The sequence below is a fragment of the Spinacia oleracea genome, chromosome 5, assembly GCF_020520425.1.
Source record: "Spinacia oleracea cultivar Varoflay chromosome 5, BTI_SOV_V1, whole genome shotgun sequence".
NCBI lineage: Eukaryota > Viridiplantae > Streptophyta > Magnoliopsida > Caryophyllales > Amaranthaceae > Spinacia > Spinacia oleracea.
Window position 1 is genome coordinate 32657796 of NC_079491.1, and position 17466 is coordinate 32675261.

The window sequence follows — 17466 nt, forward strand, 5'->3', positions numbered from 1 at the left end:
TCAACATTCAGGAAAAGTTAGACTTTTTGAATTAAAAGTTAGACTTTTGGAATTAAAAGTTAGTCTTTTGGAATTGAAAGTCAGACTACTGAAACCTTACCATTAACTACTAAAATCTTAACTTTAACTTCAGAAACCTTAACTTTTACTTTAGAATCCTTAACTTTAACTTTAGAATCCTAAACTTTAAGTTCAGAATCCTTAACTTAAATTTAGAATCCTTAACTTTAACTTTAGAATCCTCAACTTTAAATTTAGAATCCTTAACTTTAACTTCAAAATCCTCAACTTTAACTCAAAGTCCTTAACTTTAAATACATAATCCTTAACTTTAACTTTAGAATCTTTACCTTTAACTTTAGAATCCTTAACTTTAACAAAAAATTTCCAAACTACAATAAAAAATTTAATAAAATATAAAATAACTATAAAAATGTTGAGAAGAAACTTACATCAGTTGCAATTGGTTGAATTACTGAATTTGACAATTGACCATCAGGAATGATGAACCGTATATGGTTCTCATCATCATCGGCAGCATCATTCCTACCACAAATCTTGGCAAAACCTTCTTCAAAACCCAACTTTTGACAAACAGGTAGGTCACAGTATTTAATATACCACTACCAAAGCAAGCTGAATCCTTTTCCAAAACAAGCCTTTCGTGAATTTTGGTACCAGACCAATGCTTCATCAACGGAATACTACAACTCTCTGCAATGCCCCTAAATTGAAGGCGATGAAAATAGACAACTTGTAAAACCCATGAACAACCACCAACATTACCCTGGCAGCCTGAAGTTTTATACTTCCTAATAGCTCGACAAAGTCTCTCATGGACATATCCACACCAATCAAGATTCTTTATTTCATCTACATCCTCAAGAACTTTAACTAAACCCAAATCAGCAGTCCTATTAGCTATAGGAGCTAAGAAAACAGAGAATGCAAACATCATAAATATTCGCTTGAACATTTCTCCACCATCCTCTAATTCACCCATCTTAATCTCCAACAGACGCAGTGGAATGGTTGCATTTTTTTTAACTTGAAAGTAATCTCTCCACTGATATTTCAAACCTAAATACTTAGTCCTAGTGCTGCTATCTACAATAGTGTTGTCAGAATGTAATGGGAGAAGAAACACATGCATCATGCACATCACATGGACTAAATATGAATTCCTTTCCAGCTTCTATTTTAAACAACCAACTAAAAGGATCAAAATGATCAATCAACCAGGGAAATAATGTTGTATCTAACTTAGAAGTTTGCTTAGGTAAAGATAACAACCAACTGAATCCAATTTCCGAAACAGCCTTAATTTGATTTGAATTGAATTTTTGCATGACATCTGACTAAGCAGTTGGTCTACACTAGGTAGTCATGTTTGAAGTACTGCAACCCCCATCCAAGCTGAAAAAAGTTAAACAAGTAAAAGTTAGACTTTTAGCAGTTAAAGTTTGGTTATTAACAGTAAAAGTTAGGTTTCAGATGATGGAAGAATTTCTTAATATTTACAACAAATACCATAACTTTAACCTACATAAGTACAACTTTAATATTTAAAAGGAAAAAGTTGACTTTTAGCAGGTAAAGTTAGGTGAAAAAAGTCAAAATCCTTAACTTTAACTTGAAAAGCCTTAACTTTAACTTCAAAATCCTCAACTTTAAGTTCAGAGTCCTTAACTTTAACATCAAAATCCTTAACTTTAAGTTCAGAATCCTTAACTTTAAATTTAGAAATCTTAACTTTAACTTTAGAATCCTAAACTTTTAATTGTGAATCCTTAACTTTAATTTCAAAATCATAAACTTTAACTTTAGGATCCTTAACTTTGACTTTAAATTCTTAACTTTAACTTCAAAATTCTTAACTTTAACTTCAAAATTCTTAACTTTAACTACAAAATCCTTAACTTTAACTTCAAAATCCTCAACTTTAAGTTCAGAGTCCTTAAAACTTCAAAATCCTTAACTTTAAGTTCAGAATCATTAACTTTAAATTTAGAAATCTTAACTTTAACTTTAGAATCCTAAACTTTTAATTTAGAATCCTTAACTTTAATTTCAAAATCATAAACTTTAACTTTAGGATTCTTAACTTTAACTTTAAAATTCTTAACTTTAACTTCAAAATTTTTAAATTTAACTTCAAAAATCTCAACTTTAACTTCAGAGTCCTTAACTTTATATCATTTCAATAACTTTAAGGCTCACAAATACAACTTTAACGCAGAAAAGGTCAATTTGAGAAATAAAACAAATTGTAAAACTCACATCTGGACATCATTATCAGATTCAACAAGAACATCAGCATCCACCTCAGCCTTAATCCTTGCCTTCTTCCCTTTGGCTTTTATTTCAACCAACTCACTCTTGACCATTACTTTCCTCTCCATGACTCCCGGCTTCTTCTTACCTTTGCCTGCTGGTTTAACATTAGTCTCTTCAGCCTCATCATCCAAATCAGCATTAACATCCTCGTCCTCGTCCTCATCAGTATTAACATCCTCATCATCTTCATAAGGAACATCGTCATCGTCATCGTCATCATCATCATTATATTCAATATTATCTGAATCTGGATATTGTATTTCCTCATCTTCTTGTAAAATCTCCTTCTTATTAACAGTTTTAGTTCTCAGCATGATTCAATGATGTCAAAAATCACTACAAAAGTTAAACTCACATTAGATGAAAAATTTGTAAATATAAAAGTAATAGATTTAACTGTTAAAGTTAAGATATTAATAAAAAAGTTAAGTCTTAAATGATTGAAAACTGTCTTAACTTTTATGTCAATTTCCATAACTTTATTATATAAAACGATAACTTTAACACAATAAAGTACAACAGTGAAATAAAACAGACTGAAAGACTCAATTTAGTTGAAGAAAGGTAAAAACGTGAAAGTTAGACTACTACCAGTTAAAGTTAAGTTAAATGAAATGAAGTTAAGTTAGACTCTCTAACTGAGTCTTGGCTTCTACTAAACCAACATCAAGTATTTCTTAAGTACATATGAAGATTCAAGGATTCAACATGCTTGCAACTTTGAATACAATGTTCTTCACTATTAGGTGAATAACCTTAACTTTTTAACAGATTTATAAACTTTAACATTTATATAATAGAAATTAAAGCACAAAAGTGAAAAAATATGCTAAGAAGCTATCTGTGCAAAGAAACAAAATCGCAGCAAAAACAAACGGTCGTTGAAGAAAAACCTAAATCAAAACACACAAAAACAAATTCGAAACAACACAAACAAATCGCGACATAATTCGAAGAATAATTCAAGTAGAACAACTAAAATAAAAGAACCTAATTATCAAAATATGAAAAATCAAAGAAAATAGGTAGAAAACTAACATTGATGAACACTAGAGGTAAATGTAGCCAAATCGCGAAGAAATTGCAGAAGAAATCGCGAAGAAATTGCGGTTGAAATGCAGAAGAGAGAAATCGCGGTTGAAATCGCGAAGAAGATGCAGCAAAAATCGCAGAAAAAATCGCAGAAGAGAGAGAGAGGAGAGAGAAAAGAGAGAACATGGAAGAAGAGAGAAGAACGACTGACTAACTACTTCCCCCGATTCGAAAGAAAAAAAAAACTCACTTCACACGTGCCTATCATTTCGGGTTGCCTAATATGGGCTTGGTGTACAATAATTTATTGTACACCCATTTTAAACAAGATTTTGTGAATCAAGAGAGCTCCCACAAAATATGAAGGGTAGGAACAAGTGTTCTACCAAAAACAAATGGTGTTGTACATTTCTTATTAATGTAATCAATGATGAAAATACAATTTTGTTATATTATTCGGGTCTATCAAAACTTTCGCGTGCGTCCTCAAATTTCTATCATGGTACCAGAGCCGGAAAAGTGATTCACCAAAATTGAAGACCCAAGACATGAAGAGTTACAAGATTTGAAGAAAGTATGGAACATATTAAGAAGAGGTAAGTGCTAAATCTAAAATTTGCTATAGTAGATTACAAAGATGGAAAAAATAAACTAGAAGAAACAAATTTATGGGGGAAAATGGGAAAAAAATCACAAAGAGAATTTTGGAGTTTGCTAATGACATGAGCATTAACAGTGATGGGTGGTGACATGAGCACCACAACAAAAGAAAAATTTGGAGAAACAAATGCCAATGGAGAAAATGAAAAATAAAAATTTGAAGTTTGCTAATGACAAGAGCATTAGCGGGATGGTTGTTGACATGAGCACCAATATCAAAATAAAATTTGAGGAAAAATTTCAGGAGATAACTGGTGACCTATGCATCAGTGGGAGAGTTGGTAACACAGATACCAACGAGAAGATCATGATTATGGAGGTTGGTAACACGGAACTCAAGCGTTTATATCGATTGGTGGTTGCTGACAAGTGCATCAATGAGATTTTCGAAAGATGAAAGATTTTGAAACACAAGATTTTTCAAGATTAAGGGGGAGTGTTAAAATATTAATCTAGAAAAATCTAGATAATACACTTGTAAAAATATAATAGTGAAATGTATTGTGTAGAAAAATCTAGAAATATAATTGTAAATTATAATCTAGAATAATCTTAGGAAATATCTAGGAGCTAGCCTAGAAAAATCTAGTAACTAAAAGTCTAGAATTATCTTAAGAAAAATCTAGATAATGAGGGAAGTAGAAGAATCTAGAAACCATAATACAACAACTATAAATAGGTTATATTTGCATAAGCTTAGGGATGAGCCAATCAAGAGAGCTCCCACAAAATATGAACTGTAGAAACAAGTGTTCTACCAAAACAAATAGTGTTGTACATTTCTTATTAATGTAAACAATGATGAAAATATAATTTTGTTATATTATTCGGGTCTATCAAAACTTCCGCGTGCGTCCTCAAATTTCTATCAATTACAACATTGCGTGAGGAAATTGAACGCATTAATTCTGCAAACCGAGATTCCATTAGCGTAGCAACTCGCACACTTTTGTCTAAGATTGAGGTGTTAAGAGATAATCAAGAAAGTAAGTTTATGGAAGCTTTGCAAGAATCAGAAGGGTTAAGGAAAAAGAAGGAAGACTTTCTGAAGAAAATTATCAAAGATTCAACAGTGAAGGTCGAAGCAGAGGTGGTAAAAATTACCAAAGAAGTTGGTCGAATTTACAGCCAGTCACATATAGCATCTACAACTTGTTCAGACGGAATGAGTAACATAATTACGAAGATTGAGCAACTGAAAAGTCCAAGAAATAAACTCTTTGTAAGGTTTTTTAGGGATAGAGTGACGTGTCTAGCAACTTGTGTATTCTTCATTGGTTTAGCAGCGGCAGCAGGATCGTGTTATTTTGATTTAGCAGACTAGATATTGTTTTGTGGACATTAATGTCATGATTGTAAATTGTACCAGTGGTTTTCCATTTTGTTTAGTATACTAATGGTTGGGTTCTGTACATTGTAGTAGCGATTTTCTGCTAGCTCATAACCTTCTGTTTGTAGGCTAATTTTCAAGTTAATGAAATTAATGATTGAAACACAGTAGTGTGTGGTCTCTTGCATATGGTTAATTATATTATTTATAATTAATTGGTTTATATTCACAGAGCATTGGTTTTTTTTTTTTTTTTTTTTTTTTTTTTTTTTTTTTTTTTTTCTTCTTCTTCTGATTTACCCAACAACCTTTGATAAAACTTGATTTTATTTTATTGAAAGCTTCTTTTAAATAAGTTATTCAGAACAAAAAAGAAAATTTTAGTCTCATCCGTGCGTTGCACGGTACCTAACCTAGTATTTTATACAAAATGGTCAAAAAGTAATACTTCCTCCGTTCCACAATAGATGCATCGTTTCTCATTTGCGCACTATTTATCAATCAACTTTGACAATCATTTTTTCACTATTTTGTAAGAAAACATAGTCAAGTGAGATCTTGTTAAATTCGTATTAATGCAAGAATTCCAAATATCAACTTTTTATAATTTTTACTTATACGCATTTAGAGATATTAATGTTCAAAGAAGCGTGTTGGCATGCGTGCAAATAGAAATGATGCATCCTTTGCGGAACGGAGGAAGTATTAGAATATCCGTGCGTCCATTGAGACCTAATTTAGTTAAAGTGCCAAAATTAAGTCGGCTTAAGGCTCGATTCTGTTCGACTTATATTTCGACTTATTTTAGGCAAATAAGTTCTGATAAGTTCAAATAATATAAGTTCAGCAAAAATAAGTTTTTTTTTCAGACATTTTTACACACAAATAAGTTTATTTCAGACAAAATAAGTTTTTTCAGATAAAATAAGTTCAAGTAAGTTCAGTTAAATTTAGATAAGTTCAGATAATAGAAGTTCAATCAAAATAAGTCCAATAAAATGGAGCCTAAATGATAAGAGTTGTTTGATAAGCACCATAAATCAAATTTAAGGTTATAAAATAAACATAAACGGAGATGTTACTTGAGTATCATCTGATCCATCAATTTCATGCAATCGACGTTTGGCTTATTACTTAAAACAAAAATTATTTCAAATTTTCATCTCTTTTAACAATTAAATCTATCATACAACTCACTCATTTACGTTATTTTATCAACTTCAATTAACTTATTAATTTCATTCGTTATTTCATTTATGCGTACCCAAGTAGCTATTTGGGGAGCATAACTTTTTTTTTTTTTAAAGCACATGAGAATTTAGTCAAATGAGAGTTTGGTCAATTCCTATATTCCTATGAGAATTGTTGCATGTGAATTATTTAATGACGAAATGCGGCAGTTGAACTTATAAATATCTGAAATCCCTCCTTCATAGTCACTAGAACTAGTCAACTAGAATACACACAAATTTTGGTCATCAAAATGAAGGGAAAAAGTATGAACATGAGATATTGTATTCCCTGCTTCTTTTCATCGCCTAATGTTTCGTTTGATGAATATATACCAAGTAAGTTTGCTTTAACTTCCTACTAGTGTTTGTTAGGTGATATGTACTACCTTCGTTTTATAAAGGTCTTTACAGTTACTGTTTACATAAATATTAAGATAAAAATAGAAAATTTGGTTAAATATAATAAATATGGATAAATTAAGAGAAATGTGTGAAAATATGGGTGAGTGTAAGAAAAAAAATGAATAAATTAAGAGAAAGTGAGTGGAAAATTGTAAATGTTGTGGGGTAAGAAGTGTATGGTAGTAAATTTTCATGTCGAAAAATAGAATAAAACAAAGTGTAAAGAATATTATGAAACGAACTAAAACGTAAAGTGTAAAGATCATTTTGAAATGGAGGTAGTACGTGATATTTTATATAAATATTGTAACTTTATAAAACAAAGATCATACAAAATATATAAAAATATATTTAACACGTTAATAAGTGTATGATACAATATATAATTTTTTTGGTAAATGAAAAATAAGATTAAAAACCAAAATAATGAGTACAAAGCTAACCAGCCAAAACCAAATCTAAACTCAAATGGCATCCCTTCTAGGAAGGCACCCCAAAGAGAAAAGAAAACAACAAAAACCCAAATTACAAAGAGGCTCCAATACTTTGTAAATTCTTAGAGCCAAAACATCTACTATAGATAATCACTTGAATCGCCTTAAAGATCTTCTGAGTAGTGTTGCTGTTGTGTTGAAACTTTCTCCGTAATATATAATTAAAAGGGGGGATACACATTTTTTTTTTTGGTGTTCTCTTATAAAATAGAGATAATCTTATTGAATTTATAAATATCTTATCTTATGCGTTTTGTTTATTATGATCCCAAGGAATTTTGTCTTACCATTTTAAGTGTTTTGCAAGCATTTTACTTCGTATATTCTAACTTTATGTACGACGATTTGGATAGTTTTGGCAGTTTTTGAAAATAATATGTTGTTCGTTAAAGAAGACATTTTTGGGACACAAAAGCGAAAATAAGGTGTGTTTTGATAATGTTATTCGAGTAGGAACACGTGTAAGAGGGGGGTGAATTGTAATTGGAATTTTAGTGAAGTTTTTTGCGGAACATAGAAATAATAAAGGAACTGAGAAACACAGAGACAAAAGATAAACAATTGAAGAAACTTCTTGACATTAAATAAGAAGTGAAAACCTCAAAACCTCTTTATATTAAAGTAATGTCTCGATTACAATAACACTACAACTCGAGTTACTCTCTGACTCGAGTTCCTCAGGAACTAACTCTTATTACAGCTTTTTTTTCCTCTCTTTCTCTCAGGCTTAACTCTAAGTCTTTATAAGGATAATTTAATCCTCTCTCACTCGAAATACAATTCAGTTTTTATGAGAACACTAGATATTAATAAAGCTTTAGATATATTAGGAACTTGAATTATACTAGCTAGGACACAAACTATTTCGAAAAACTTCTTTAAAACGCTTTAAGGATATCAAATACTTAGAGAATGTTTGTGTATATTTTACAGAAAACGTTTAGCCTTTTATAGAGATTATCCTTAGGGTTTGTTCCCTTCACAAACTCAACTGCCAACTAACAGTAACTTGCGTCTCCACGTCCCTTGACTTGAGGAACAAGGGAAGACCACTTCCCACGTAAATATCAAAGTGTTGTTAGTGTTTTAGACCAAGTCAAATACTTGAGTTTTACAGAAAAATAATTTATAATTTTATCAATATATTAGGAGAAGTTTTAGGAATATTAAAACTGTTTTACTTGGAGAATAATTAATGAAAATCTGATTTTATTTAATTGTAGTAAAAACAATAATTATTTATTTAATTTATATTCCTTTAAAACTTGCTGCCAGATGTTTAGATAAAATTGTTTTATTAAATAAAGCTCTTTAAGTTCCATAATATACCTTTAAACAATATCAATAACTTACACGAATTCCTACTCAGAAGTTTTAGTTGTTCCTACTCAAGAACAATGGTGAGTTCCTCTTTTAGGATAGAGGAACTCAGGACTAGGAACTTCATCTTTCTTTGCATATTTGAAAATCATTCGATTGTAGAAGTTGTTGCTTGAACTTTATTGGTTTCGATGCTCTAGCTTTTACTGCTTCCAACTCCGGAACTCCAGTAGCTATCCCTAGTTCCTCTTAGAAACTCATGCACTTTAACTAAAAAACATCAATCAACAATTAGGAAGTTTGCTTTGTGTCATCAATCAAAACTAGGAACAACATATAAGTTGAGGACATTTTTGGGATTGTTTGGAAATTTGATGTAAAGTTTATGAAGGACTTAAGGTTGTGCATTAATTAAAGGTTCAGTGTCAAAGTAATTTCACTTTATATACTATGTGGTGTAAATATCAACTAGTATTTAGTCGTGTAACGAATAGGTTACGTGTTTTTTACAATTATATTCTTTTAGATTTGGTATTCGAAAATCAATTCATTCAATACTTATATAAAAATGTAACAATTAGTAAAATGTCCGCTATATCTTCTCCTTAAAAAAATCTGAAAAAGTAACAATTTTTTTTTTTTTTTTTTTTAAAGAAGAAAAGTAACAAAAATGTTAATGAAAAGTTAAAGATAATGAAAGAAGGTTACGAACAAAAAGATTTTTTTAGTTAAAATTTAAGAAATGTGCGGACGTGTTTTGTACATTAGTTTGGTAGTCAAAATAATCCAAGACAACCAAGTCAAAGATACATGGATGACCAAGCCAAATCTCATCATTCTCTTCCCCAGTCCCAAATTGGAAATTTCTATTGCCTCCTTATATTTTCTCTTTTTACATTTTTTCATATAACAAGTCATAGTCAAATATTCATAGAAAAATCCTACAATATCATGATATACTCTTCCTCCCAAATTTTTTTATATACAAATATCATGATATAGTTCTATAGGGCATCCAAATCAATAATACTTATTGCCCTGTTCAAAAAACACCTGACATTTCGTAATTAAAAGGGTAAGAAAAGAAAAAAATAGTGAATTAGATGAATAAAATGTGAATTAGATGAATAAAATGTGAATGCAAATGGATAATATTTGAATATAAATGAATAAATTTTGGTTTAAATGAATAACTTTAAGGTCATCCCCTCAAAGAAAAAACAAAACAAAAAAACATTATAGTCAATTCATTTACGTTTATAACATTGATATGAACTATTTACCGTGATTGATTCTAATTTTTCATATCTCAAGATAGTAATAGCTAAAAGTTATTTAACTTATTTTTATGCATAGAAGAGACTTAATTAACAATTTTTTTTTTGATCTAAAATTAGGTAGTTGTCTAATTTTAAATAAAAATAGTTTTTAACCCGTATAGTTGAGTATTTTCATAATTTAAAACTCGATCTTGTTTATCTAAGTAATAAAAACAAGGGAAATTCTCCTTGGTGGCCATAAACTATTGCAAATTCTCAATGGTAGCCAAATATTTACCAAATCCTCTTAAATAGCATTAGTTTTTAAAATTTTCTCTATGGTAGCATTATTTTTGTAATTACCACCTAGTTATAAAATAATCAATATTTTGTAACATTAGTAGTTTCGAAGCTAATGTTTTTTTTTTTTGGTGATCAAGGGGGACACAGCCCCAAAAGGAAGAGCAAAAGCTAAAACAACTAAGAAAACAAAATGAACGAAAAGGCAAAACAGGAAAAGCAAACTACGAAATCAGAAACTGAAGTAAAAAACTAAGGGACTAGCTTGCGTCCAAGCCTCCTGCAATAGCTAACCCAAGGACCATACGGGGCCAAGAAACACCACTTTGATCCTCCAATAAAATGGCACGAAGGTCCTTCGGGACCGCCGAGAAGAGCACCATTTTTTTTTAATTGGGATTGCGAAGTGCGAACGGGTTAGTTTTATTTTATTTATTAAGTGGTAATTATAAAAAAAAAATGCTACTACAGAGAAAAATTATAGAAGCAATGCTATATGGGAGGATTTGGCAAAAACTTTGCTACCATTGAGAATATGACAAAGTTCAGTGCTACCAAAGAGAATTTCCCTAAAAACAATGAAGGAGAGGGGGGAAATCAGAAAAGAGAGAGATACCCATGTTTTTTTAAAAAACATTAGACAAAGAACGCGTAGCAATGTAGCATACGTCATACAATATTACGCATATGTTTATATAGAGAGTACACAATATTTGTAATGTATTTTTTTTTATTCACATAGATAGGTTTCACAAATCATACTACAAATAGAAAGATCATTGTTGTTTAGAAATCAAATCTCATAAACATTTGAAGGGTTTCTCTTTATGTCCTCTGTTAAATCAGTCGTCTTAATTTTACCGATTATTTTAAGGAAAAATCTTCATAGTTTCTAATCATAAAAAGTAAGGGTGCGTTCTATTCACTTGATTTCACACATTTTTCCTGAACTAATATTATCTAAGCTTAACTGAGCTTATATGAACTTATTTTTCCTAAAATAAGTGAAAATAAGATGAACAGAACAGAGCGTACGCAAATCATTTCACGACTGATCGAATTAGCAACTTGGGGAAAAAAATTAGACACAATGACATACATGAGATTTGGTCAAGGATTATTCTTGCGTGGACCTGGTCCACAATAATATTAGTGTGGACCAATATCAATAGTTTTCTCTAGCACATTTTTCACACTCACAATGACCTTTATTGTTCATATGGTAACTATAATAAATTAAACACCAAGATTTTTAGACATATTATGATAGTAACCCTATGTTTTTAAAAGCGATTTGTGACTTAAAATCACATTGTTCAAGCACAACATGTATCAACGACACTAATTTGATATTTTTTTCGTAATAAACCTAATAAAATGTTAGCAACTTGGGGAAAAAAATTAGACACAATGACATACATGAGATTTGGTCAAGGATTATTCTTGCGTGGACCTGGTCCACAATAATATTAGTGTGGACCAATATCAATAGTTTTCTCTAGCACATTTTTCACACTCACAATGACCTTTATTGTTCATATGGTAACTATAATAAATTAAACACCAAGATTTTTAGACATATTATGATAGTAACCCTATGTTTTTAAAAGCGATTTGTGACTTAAAATCACATTGTTCAAGCACAACATGTATCAACGACACTAATTTGATATTTTTTTCGTAATAAACCTAATAAAATGCCAAAATAAATTAGGAACAAGTTGTTAATTTTATTTAACACAAGGTCCACGATAAATTTGGTGTGAACCAAGTCCATTTAAGAATTGATGCTGGGTCAAATCGTATGAGAAATTGAGAATAATTATTACATGTAAATTATTCGGAGTATAATAACAATAATTTATTTATTATATAGAGAGTATAATAAATAAATAAAATGACTTTGAATGACGAAATGAGGCAGGTCGGAAGAAATTGATCCAGCTTCCATAGTCAATAGAACACACAGAAAATACAGTCAATAAACCAAAGAATTGGTATTTATCGTATTAATTTTGTGTTCACACCGTCAATTCATACTCTATTTCTGTTGTATTTTTTTTGGTAATCTTTCAATTTCATAATAAAAATGACAGAAAAGAGTTCAAACATGAGTTTTTGCATTCCCTGTTTCTTTTCCTCACCTAGTGTTTCAGATGATGAATATATTCCAAGTAAGTTCATTTTATTTTGATTAAATGTTACTTCGTATATGACTATTTTTGTTTTGTTTTTAATTGATTGAAAATATATATAGAGTCTAATTTTATATCTAGTTTAAGGGCGATTTATGGGAGTTTGGTGGGAAATCTGTTAGAGGATTATGAACCAAAGGTTTATTGTCAACAATCTCATATTCTCTATATTCCAATAGTATGAATTTTAAGAAATTGACTAAACAAGTAACTTTAGCTATAATGATGTTTCTGACAAGGAATCCCATAATTTTAGTTACAAGTTATAAAATTCTGTATCAAGTTTGTTGGTACATCATAGAGCACCAAAAATAGTGTTTTGTTAAGATCTGACCCATGAAACATCACGTGTGAGAGTCCATATTGACAAAAGAGAAGAGAGTTAATCACTTAATAAAGCCAGGGGGCTACTCCCCTTATTGCCATATGGTTTTAAGGTGGAACCTCCAATGATCTTGTTAAGTGAACTCTCTCTCTTCATAACGGGTGCGACCCAGACCCGTATTTAACATGCTTTGATTGTTTTGTTTAATGAAATGATGCACAACTATAACAAAGACAGAATGACCTCACCATGGTCAAGAAACTAGGTAGTTCTGCAATGGTCCTGTAGAATTGTAGAAAGTAATTGATATCTTGGTAGCTAATCGTTGACTTGAAAACCTTGACATTGAATGTTCTGATAGAACCTGGGTGGATGTTATAGGAATGAAGTGAATTTTCTTTCCATTTGACATTTAGGCTCCGTTTGGTAGGGCGTAAAACGTTTTCATTGTAAAATGATTTTCCATGGAAAACATTTTACAAGGGAAAACACAATTCCAAACTAGTTTTCCTTTGTTTGGTAACTTAAAGGAAAATGGGAGAAAATGGTGAAGATTGAGGGGAAAAAAGGAGAGGGAGGTAAGGAGGAAAGAAGGAAAAGTGGTTTCCCTCCCTTTCAAATGGAAAAGGGCTTTCCACATTTGAGTGAGTCATGGAAAATTGTTTTACATCCCTTATCCAACCAAACAACGTAAAATGATTGTAAAGGGGAAAATCGTTTTCCATGAAAATGTTTTACGCCTTACCAAACGGAGCCTTAGGATTTAGGGTGATGCAGGAACTTTGGTTAACTGTTGTTTTCTAGTTTACATAATTAGACTTACAGTACAAGTAGCTGATTTATGCTCAGATCCTGGAGATTGATTTTGTGACTTGATTATCTGAAAGGTACAGGGCCTAATGTCTGCTTAACCAATCAGATGATCAGTAGTCAATGTTAATTCTTAAAATCCCCCATGACCCGATCTCATACTCAAGCTTCTTTAATTTGGCTTAGATATCTGGATGGTAACCCTTCTCAAGGTCTGTTCATGATCAAATCTCTTATGTTAAAATGGATGGGTTTCAGTCATCTTATGTTGGTTACAGAAACTTTGCTGCTACTCTAACACTACTTGCTGGTATTTTTTTACTCTTGAACAGACAGTGTCCTAGCTTATAGTAGTAATTATACACCATGCAGAAACAACATTCAACATTGTTTTCTCTCCTACATTCAAAACTGTATAAATTTTGTACGAGGCTGTTATCGAAATCTAGATCAGTTTGTGTATGCTACTCCATATTATTTGTTTTCTGCTAAGTTAATTATCGGATTTTGAGTTAGATAAGATATGATTAGGTCAGCTCGCTTGTCTACTCTAGTCAAGTTTCCTAATTTTTTGTGACTTAATCTTTTTAAACTGTTTACAATTCGATAGGTGCATCAAGTCTTCAAGGTTTCCGTGTTTTTTCTTACAAGGAGCTTAAGACTGTCACGAATGACTTCAAGTCTTCAAATAAAGTTGGAGAAGGCAGCTTTGGCTCTGTCTACAAGGTAGCAAACAAATAAAATTTTCTATCAAGTCTTGCTGATTACCTTTTACTAATCCCTTTCTTTTGTTTAATTTGATATTCAAGGGATGCCTTGAAGATGGATCTACAGTGGCAGTTAAAGTACTTTCAGTTGAACTCGAGTCACTGCAAGGAGAAAGAGAATTCATATCTGAAATCACTGCATTATCTAACATCAAACACGCAAATCTTATCAGCCTTAAAGGATGCTGCATATCTTCTGGCAACAGATTTTTGATATATGACTACATGGAAAACAACAGCATTGCCCTTGCCTTTCAAGGTACTCTACAAACTAATAATAGAGTCCACTTCTTCTTTAAGTTCGAATAATCACTTTTCTTTAATATTGTGATCATGAAAAATATACAGGAGGATATGAAAGCAGAAGAAAATTTAGTTGGAAAATAAGGAAGGAGCTGTTACTAGGAATAGCCAAAGGACTTGCCTTTCTTCATGAGGAAGTTAAGCCTCACATTGTGCACCGGGATATAAAACCTGCCAACATACTTTTGGATAAAAATTTCAAACCAAAAATTGCAGATTTTGGTTTGGCAAAACTATTCATGGATAATACGTCTCATGTGAGTACTCGTGTAGCCGGGACATTGTAAGTGGAATCCTCTGACAAATTTTCATGTTGCCATTTTGTCTCTGATTGGTTTTACTGATGAGTTTTCTTGCAATTGTCAAAACTTGAAAGGGGATATCTTGCTCCAGAATATGCAATTTCTGGTCATTTGACTAGGAAATCGGACATATATAGTTTTGGGGTACTGCTATTACATATGGTTAGCGGGCTTCCAGTGGTGGAATCAAACTTAGAGCAAGGAGATACATACCTAGTGAAAAAGGTAATGTATTATTATTATTATTATTATCTTGCATTCAATCCAATAAAAACCGAAATAAAAGACATCTGTAGATAGTAATACAGAGTTGTTTGATTTAGGTATGGAAAGTGTACAAAGCTAAAAACCTTCAACAGCTGATGGACCCGTCACTTGATGGAGATTACCCTGAAGAAGAGGCTAGCGAAGTGTTAAAAGTTGGGCTACTTTGTGTTCAAGAGACTTCGGGTCTTCGGCCTCAAATGTCTGCAGTAGTGAAGATGTTAACAGATGGAAAAAGTAGTGAACAAGTTTCAATATCAAAACCTGGTCATCTTCCTGATCTCATGTACCTTAAGATAGGCCAAGACCATTCCCTAGATAGTACTGCATTCAGCAAAAGCTCTACGTCGTTTAGCAGTTGACACCACACCAGTACAGGAATTACCTAGCTTAATTGTTTTTATAAACTCTAATTGATTCATGTGAATTTTTCCAGGAGATTGTTACTTCAACTAACTACATATTTGTGTTACATTTATTTATTTATCAATAAAAGTAGTGTGTAGATTGTTTTGCACTGCCCTTTTGATCCCATCCCCCCCAAAAAAAAACGAACACAACTCGTAAAAACTTAATTTGACAAACAGATAAAAACTCAATACCAAGCAATTGCAACATGCTGATGAATATACCACATTATCTATGACATAGAAAGGAGAAAAGATAAGTCCCGGCTACATGCTTGGCTCCCTGTACGCCATAGGCAGAGGCCACCCTATCTTAGGGTGGAACTTGCAGATGGCATACAGGGAGCCAGGCATGACATTTTTGTCTACACTTTGAGGTTTTTGGGTTGTAACTTACAGCAGGAGGGAAATGGGGCTATGTTTATGTACAAGGATGGAAGAAAAGGTCGATGGAGAATGGGATGATCTTTTAATTTGAGCTTACAAAGGTGAGATAAACACCTGATTTCGTAGTTTTAGCCTTTTCTACCGGAGCAGTTTCGAAATACAAGTTGATCGACACATGAGACATTTTCAAGGATACGTTAATTAAGTAATGTGTGATAGGTTTAGGAATTAGGATAGAACGTACACTTCACACTTGCTGTATTAATGGAAACTGAAATAGAAGTATATATATATTTGAGCTTCATCTCAGTCAAAAAAGGCGTTTTCATGAACGTCAATCATGCATAATTTGGGTCAAATGACAGGGCTTAAAGTTAAAAGTTAGGTCTATAATAGGAGCAAGTAATTTATAGCTTCAGAACAAGACACTCTATTTGATTCCTCTGTCGGCTTTAACACACATACACCACACTCTCTATGTAGTATGTACACACACATGACATTGTACGTCCGGTGCACAATAAAACCCATGTTAGAGTTATTTGGTATTTTACCGAAGATGCTACATATACTCCGTGGGTACGAAATAGTGTTGTACCCTGGGCTCCCATTGGCTGTTGCCACATCAGCAACGCCACATTGGATTGAAATTTCAAGTTGATTTTGAATTTGAAATTCAAATCCTAATTGATTTTCTTTTACCTTTAAATTTTTATTAATTAGGGTTTGTATTTTGGACAAAAAAAATTTTGGGGGGAAATTAATTAGGAGAGAGAAAATGACAATTAATTTGGTAATTAGGTTTAGACGAAATTCCGATGAAGATTCAACAACGTAGATAATCGCCTGAGTCATAATAATCGCTGTCCTTCTGGGGTTTAGTGGTCGATTTTTTGCCAGTAACAGTAGATTTAGAATCACCTTCCTTCTGGGGTCGATTTCGAATCGCCGTCCTTCTAGTTCGACTTTATTAGGGTTTATGGTAAAAGAAATTGCGACGGCGGTAGTTGAATTAAAAAGAGTCGGAGCTTCGAAGTTTTCATTTCCATGTCAAATTTCTAGGTTGGGGGGTTGAGATCTGGTTTGATACACATTAATCTCGTAACTGAATTTAGTATGCACTTTTATATATGTACATAAACTGTTAATACATCACAAGTTAATGAGGTAGTCTGACTTTTATTCCTGTTAGTATGTAATTTAATTTACGAATATATGGCTCAGGCCTGACGTCAGAATGGTTAATGCGAACACATGCAATCTCCTTAGTCGCTGGTTCGATTCTTGCTAAATTAGTGTAATGCCCTTGTTATATTTATTTGTTTTTATTTATTGATTCC

General features: G+C 31.9%; 1 protein-coding gene and 1 long non-coding RNA gene across 3 annotated transcripts; one reads left to right on the top strand and one right to left on the bottom strand.

The window, feature by feature from the left end:
• The first annotated feature begins 12272 nt into the window (after positions 1-12272).
• On the top strand, positions 12273-15849 carry LOC110798235 (putative serine/threonine-protein kinase). Of its 2 annotated transcripts, XM_056830158.1 has the most exons (7): positions 12313-12363; positions 12463-12540; positions 14307-14422; positions 14506-14722; positions 14812-15049; positions 15143-15293; positions 15392-15849. In XM_056830158.1, exons 2-7 carry the CDS (start codon positions 12477-12479, stop codon positions 15692-15694), a joined length of 1089 nt encoding a protein of 362 aa, XP_056686136.1. In that variant the 5' UTR covers positions 12313-12363; positions 12463-12476; the 3' UTR covers positions 15695-15849. The 2 variants fall into 2 exon arrangements, with proteins under 2 accessions (XP_021859102.1, XP_056686136.1); XM_022003410.2 differs by having other exon boundaries at positions 12273-12540.
• On the bottom strand, positions 15288-16268 carry LOC130461894 (uncharacterized). Its single transcript, XR_008921867.1, has 2 exons — positions 16137-16268; positions 15288-15536 (listed from the first exon to the last, which is right to left on the bottom strand). It is a non-coding gene; the product is annotated as an uncharacterized lncRNA (long non-coding RNA).
• Between the last annotated feature and the right edge of the window lie 1198 nt (positions 16269-17466).